The sequence below is a fragment of the Cyphomyrmex costatus genome, unplaced genomic scaffold (assembly GCF_001594065.2).
Source record: "Cyphomyrmex costatus isolate MS0001 unplaced genomic scaffold, Ccosl1.0 scaffold482, whole genome shotgun sequence".
Classification (NCBI taxonomy): Eukaryota; Metazoa; Arthropoda; class Insecta; order Hymenoptera; family Formicidae; genus Cyphomyrmex; species Cyphomyrmex costatus.
This window is the reverse complement of record NW_017279095.1, coordinates 860-8354: the sequence shown is the minus strand read 5'-3', so window position 1 is coordinate 8354 and position 7495 is coordinate 860. Positions and strand designations below refer to the sequence as shown.

The 7495-nt window shown below is 36.0% G+C and overlaps 1 protein-coding gene across 1 annotated transcript; it reads left to right on the top strand.

Annotated features, from left to right (window-relative positions):
* Window positions 1-5923: 5923 nt before the first annotated feature.
* LOC108778121 (vegetative cell wall protein gp1-like) lies at window positions 5924-6718 on the top strand (the record flags this gene model as incomplete). The annotated part of the gene is made up of 3 exons (XM_018545220.1): window positions 5924-5949; window positions 6035-6411; window positions 6618-6718. Coding segments are annotated over exons 1-3 (504 nt in total), but the record flags the coding sequence as incomplete, so codon positions are not given.
* Window positions 6719-7495: the final 777 nt, after the last annotated feature.

Sequence of the window (7495 nt, the reverse complement as noted above, 5' to 3'; positions counted from 1 at the left end):
ATTCTATGAAATAATCTATTATTTATCAGGGTATACTTGTAAAGATATTGTAAAAAAAAGGACAAATGTAATAGAGGACTGATAAATAATAAATTATTTCATAGGATAATATTGAGATAACTGTCAAATATAAAGTAATGTAGTAATGTCCTACTGACAGATTGGATTCACAGGGGTCTTTTCATTCAAAATCTGTAATTAAAAGACAACACATAGAATCAGTTATTTTTAAACAAATTTTAAATAGAGAACAGAGAAAATAGGTTAATAGATATATTATAAAACTTATCTGATATGATACCGAAGAGATGTTTTAATTACACGATAATTTCACGAACCAGAAGCGTGCTTGGTGATTTCAAAATGTGCGAATGAAACAAAGAGATGCCGAGCGACCAAGCACGTCAGATTGCGTAAAATCGAGAAGATTCAAATCTTCACTTCCTACTGCAATGCGTACACTCTAAATTAAAATTTTTTAAATAATCCTGCGTACGAGAGGATATTGCAACTTTAATAAATTATTTCAAAAAATAACCAGATAAATAATCAGAAAAATTAATTAATTAAACGTCACTTACATGTTTTTATATGCAATCGATGTGACTTCCTAACCTGTATTTATGCTCGCAGCATTTTCGAACGCAAGCACAGTCGTTGAACAGGTTTTATACCAAATCTAAAATATCTGCGCAACGACCTTAGCTAGTAGAATTGTCTTTAAAAAGTTATACAGATATTCTAACATCACTTAGGTATTCTTCTATGCCATCGATGTGACAGATTTCCTATTCTCAGTCCTTTGTTATTGCCGAGACTCAATCCGACTTTATCGATCTTACAGATCGCAGCGATCGATATTATAGAAACACATTTATATCTCTTGCGCCAAAACTACCAGAATGCATTTCCTCACTCCGTAGCTGACGGCGGCGACGACGGCGGCGACGACGGCGACGACGACGGCAACGACGACGACGACACATTGTTTCTTACAAACACGTAGACACCCAATTCCTCGAAGACGAACACCTAGACACTTAGTTCCTCGAAGGGGAACACCTAGACACTCACTACCTCGACGTCGAACACGTAGACACCCACTTCCTCGAAAGCGAACACGTAGACACTTACTTCCTCGAAGGCAAACACCTAGACACTAAGTTCCTCGAATGCGAACACCTAGACACCCATCTCCTCGACGGCGAACACGTAGACACCCACTTCCTCGAAAGCGAACACGTAGACACTTACTTCCTCGAAGGCAAACACCTAGACACTAAGTTCCTCGAATGCGAACACCTAGACACCCATCTCCTCGACGGCGAACACGTAGACACCCACTTCCTCGAAAGCGAACACGTAGACACTTACTTCCTCGAAGGCAAACACCTAGACACTAAGTTCCTCGAATGCGAACACCTAGACACCCATCTCCTCGACGGCGAACACGTAGACACCCACTTCCTCGAAAGCGAACACGTAGACACTTACTTCCTCGAAGGCAAACACCTAGACACTAAGTTCCTCGAATGCGAACACCTAGACACCCATCTCCTCGACGGCGAACACGTAGACACCCACTTCCTCGAAAGCGAACACGTAGACACTTCCTTCCTCGACGATATATATATATATATAAACATTATATATATATTATTAATAAATATTTTATATTATATATTGAATAATATTTAATTTTTAAATATAAGATTTTAAACCACGCACGCGTCAAAGGCCCTCTATTATCGAAAAAACGAGAAGTACATTTCTCTGGTCGGCGACGTTGATGACGACGACGTTTCTTAAAAATTGAAACGTGAAAATTCACAGATCCGGACTTTGCGTTGTGATATCTCCGCTCGTAGGGCACGTAGAAAAAAAATGAAAACACTTTTATCATACAATTTAAGTATTTCCTGTCGATGTATGTAGAACTTAATCGGTTCAGCCGTTACTAAGATCTGATCATCTCGACCCAGAAAATTCTCAGTTTCGCGTAAAGGAGGCACGGCAGTGTCGCGCGCTTGGCTTAGCGCCGAGACACTACCGTGTCTCCAGATTAGATAAATGAGTAATAATAAAGTAAACACAGTAATGAGAAAATCAAGATTACACCAAATATGAAATTATTTGGTTTTGGTACACATTGCCTTTTAATGCCTTTTAACGACAATGACAAATAACTTTTAGGAAATTTTAGTAAAAGGTATATATATACAGACAGATTGGTTCAGGCTTTTCCTTTCAATAAATCTGAAAATAAAATTCAGTAAAAACCAAAAAAAAGTTCTTTAATAATTATATAAAAAATAGAGTGGACAAATAATAGAGAATCTAAAATTATCTGATACAATATTGATTCCAATTATATCAGATATGTTCAGAATCTCTATTAATTTGTTCTCTCTATATTGTTTAAATATTTCATTGTTTCTTTCACACATTTTCTAATTACCAAGCACGCTTCTGATTCGTGGAATTACCATGAAATTATTAAAATATCTCTTCGCTATCGTATAAGTTTAATAATGTATCTATTAATAATTAGTTTTTTCAATTCTCTATGTAATTATATTAAAGAATTGGCGACTCAGTCGATATCTAATCTTTTATACAAATGATATAGATACATAGAATGTAACTTTGCGTCAACAATTGATGATCTATTATACAAATGATACATGTCAATAGATTTAAGTTATATATTAAATAAATAACAACTTTATTAAGATCATTTGCTTGTTTGTTAGTGTTTACATGTTAATGTTAAATGATCCACCAAAAATCTAAAATTAAATTATAAAATTAATATCAATAACTGTTAATACTCACGTTTTTACAACAATACGTTATAAAAATTGGGAGACTGTAGTATCTCTTATATAGTATCTCAACACTAAAATCCACCTAACACAGCAATCAGATCACCTATTCAATGTAACAGTAATAATTAATATTATTATATAATGACAGCAAAAGGTCTTTTTTCCCTCATTTTTGTAAGCCCCCAATTTTAGGACTGAACTGTGTGCAAAATGATATTCTACAAGGATATTAAAAATAAACTTTAGGTTGAGGAGGTAATTGCTATCACAGCAGGAGGAGTGTAATTGTCACCTCATTTTTAAACTTTTCTCTATGATTCATGTCTAAATATAAATGGTAAAATTTGATAGCTCAGTTCCAAAATTGAAGACCCAAAAAACGGGCGATTTTTGACATCATTCTTTTAAAAAAACTATATAATAATAATCAAATTATCAAAACATTTAAGAAAAAACGTATTGGAATACCTTTTATTAATAACTCGATGTTTACCAAACAAATATCTTCCGCAATACACACACTCTGCAAGCATTGGAAAATCATACAAGGCTCGTATCAGCTCATATTTAAAGAACGCGTTTATATTGATAAAAGCGCGCTTTCAATTCAGAAACTGTAACGTAAACTATAGCATGTTAGAGCGCTAACATCGTTATAAGATCTTTCTGAATACGGTCAGTAGTACCAGATGATTCGCATGATTATCCCCTAAATCATTTCCACCAAAAAATCCCCTACAAATCTTCTACTAAACCTAGAACAGAAACTCGATGAATACAAATTATAGCGTTGATTGTAATCTAAGATTTTGTATGTTAACGAACTATTTATCGAACTATGAATTAGGATTGAAACTCGTATTTATAGTCAGACCTTGACTTAAAGCCTAATCTAACCCCGGATCTACAATAGAGTTCGAAGCCTTAAGCCATAAGAAATGGATGAATCATAATCGATTATTCTCCGCGAATTCGACTATAATTGGTTAATTTCTTATTAATTTCTAATGGCTTAAGGCTTAAAACACCTATTGTAGCTTCGGGGTAGAATGACCGTAAGCCGTAAAAATAGACCAATTGTAATTGAATAGGAAGAGTATAATCGATTACGATTGATCAATTTTTGAGGCTAACGGACATTGTAGAATAGGCGTAATGCATGGTCTACAATAATAACAGTAGCAATAGTGGATGAGGCTGTAAGAGTAAGAAATTGACCAATCACAGTCGATTATTCTTCACACATTCGACTGTAATTGATCAATTTCTTACTTCTACAATCTCATCCACTACAGCTACTGTCATTGTAGACTACGTATAAGATTATGTCCGTGTCACACTACGGATTGGAGACGCGGGTCGGATTGAGATTGCGGATCGCGCATCGATATTCAGCCAATCAACATAGAGGCCAACTTGGTCACGTGACCAACTACGTGATTGGCTGACGGAAATGAGCAGATATGGGCATAGCACATGGCGGACCCATCCTTCGCGGATATGTGCAAACGATGGGGTCGACATGTGTCCTGACGTTAATGCATTGGGCGTCCAGATGCCCAAATCTGCTCATTTCCGCCAGCCATTCACGTAGTTGGTTACTTGACTAATGCCTATTTCCACCAATGCAGATTAACTTTAATCTCGGTTTAACTTACTGTTAATCTTTTTTTAATTTTTAGAATTAGAAAAAGATGAAGAGGAAATTGAACCAAGATTAAAATTAATCTGCAATGGTGGAAATGGGCATAAGTTGGCGATTCTCTTTACTAGAGGTTCTCTACTCAGTATTTAATAAGGAAAACAAATAAACGGTGTAATAAATATATAAGCGTGTATATATAATAATTAAATGGTTATTATTATTATGAATCTTTATTTTCTCATACAAAACAGTAAAAATTGTACACCTCTGAGTAGGTCATTAAATACACACTTCTATAGAATTTATTTTATTATAATAAACAAATTTTAAAAAAATTAACCTTGAGCGTAAACTGGTGCTGTATTTCTTTTTTCGAATAATAATTAAAAAATATTTTATCTTTGCAATACACTCGAATTTATAACCTCACAACACACAAACCAAAAGTTGTGACATTACCATGAAGTAAGATTAAGGAGACTTAACTGTGTAGACTGAAGGTGGTCACGAAAAATGTTCCGTGTACTGCCATGTCCGCCAAACGGAATAACTTCAACATTTCATCGCCATATTGAATATTTATATGTGTGCAGTATACTTGCGACTGTGTACACGTATGTGTACACATATACATAGGCCCGTATTCAGAACGCACTTTTATCGATAAAAGCGCGCTTTTATCACTGAAATTCTATAGTATACGTGACGTAAACTACAGCATGTTAGCGCGCTAACATCGTTGTTAGCGCGTTCTGAATACGGGCCATAATATATATCGAATCGGGATGACAGATATCTTAACCTGTAAAGTCTCGAACTTTAATGCTTAATAACTCGGTTCACAAGGCCGACTTCGTCGCGTTTTCACTCAGAACGAAAGAATCTATAAGAAAAATGCGGGGATCGGCCTTATGAACCGAGTTATTAAGCGTAACAGTTCAAGACTTTACAGGTTAAGATATCTGTCATCCCGATTCGATATATATTATGTAAATGTGTACACATACGTGTACACAGTCGCAAGTATACTGCACACATATAAATATTCAATATATGGCGATGAAATGTTGAAGTTATTCCGTTCGGCGGACATGGCAGTACACGGAACATATTTCGTGACCAACTTTTTTCGCCATATCCTATCTAGTTAAGTCTCCTTATCTTACTTCATGGACAAAACGCAATACGCTCAAGCTGATTGATCCCCCACCGCTCACTGTGAAAGAGAGAAACACAACTATGTCTGGAGTAGAGCTGTCCTTCAATGTTCTTTACAACTTTCACGTATGAACGCTCCGTCTATCTTATAAGTCTATGGATTGCATCTGGTTGGATAACGAAAAAACGCCACATGGAAACTAGGCCATATTCAAAAGGCGCGAACTACCACCGTGTTTCATAAACCGTGTTACCCGTGATTCCCGTGAAAAACAAAAGAAGAAAATTAAAAATGTCGACGGATGAAGAAGAAGCTATGTAAGTAGACTTACCATTATAACAAATTATTTATTAAAAATTAGAGTTCAATAAAATTATGAAATTATTTTTATATTTGTTTCAGTTCAATGACGTCGAAAGACGCAAAAGATGTCGAAATAGCAGCCCTGAAGGCTGAGGTATTACGGCTACAAAAATATGCCGTAATACCTCAGTCTTTAGGGTTGGATCCGGGGCAGCCCGTACCATTGGCGACGCAGCCGCCCCTACCAGCGGCGACGCAGCCGCCCGTACCAGCACTACCAGCGGCGACGCAACCGCTCGTACCAGCACTACCAGCGGCGACGCAGCCGCCCGTACCAGCACTACCAGCGGCGACGCAGCCGCCCGTACTAGCACTACCAGCGGCGACGCAGCTGCCCGTACCAGCACTACCAACGGCGACGCAGCCGCCCGTACTAGCGGAGATGCAGCCGCCCAGCGCCCCATCACAAACAAGACGTAAGTATAAAAAAATAAAAAGAGTTCATAATTAACTTTTTTCAAATAAATAAATTCTTATAAATAAACCTATGGAGGTGTAACTCAATCAACGATTTAAATGAAACTTTGCTTTTTGATGAACGTTGAAAAATATTAATAAAATATACTTATCTAATCCCGTATATTTGTAATAAAAATTTAATCATTTTTAAAATTAATTACAGCAAGAAGATGGGAGAAAAGTAAGTATGCCAGAGGGCATCGAGGAGGACGCGGTGGACGCAGAGAACGTGGACGCGGTGGATACAGTGGACGCGGTGGACGCGTATATAATAAATATAATATTAACTATTATTAAAAAAATATACATACATTAACTACTTTTTACGTATAACATAAGTGGAACACAGCCGTAACAAATGTATATATGTATAAATATAGATATATATAAAAATAAACTATTAATTTTGATCCACATCCAAAAAGATATATCTTTCTCTATCCACATCAAAATCTCAATGTTCAATGCGTAGTCTGATTCCGGCCTAAGTCAACACACAAGGATTTGTTGTAATTGTTTCCGACAGAATCGTAAGTCAAAGTAAGAATCAAAATAAACATACGTCATAAGACGTAAGGATCTTTACAACAAACATTGTGCGTTATGGGCCTTCTACAAAAAGCCATTAATTAAGTTTTAAGTGTTAAATCATAAGAATTTTATAAATCAATCGAATGTGAGAAAAATAATCGACTGTAAGTGGTCAATTTCTTATAACTAAATACTTAAAAATTAGGAAATGGCTTATTGTAGAAGGCCTATTTATAATAACTTACGACTCAGTCGGAAACTGTTACGTCAAACTACGACAATCTTCCCAGTGAGAAATGACAATATAGAGTCGACGTCGATTCAATGCCAATTCAATGTCGATTTGATGATCCGCCATACGAAAGGATGCTGTAAGAGATTATATATATATTAAAATGAAAAGGTCAAGCCATGTTCAAAAATAGATCCTCGCAAATTAAAAAACCCAACAAATTTAAACCTTTGAAAACTAACCGCAAAAATTTGATCCTTCCTAAATTAAAACGATTA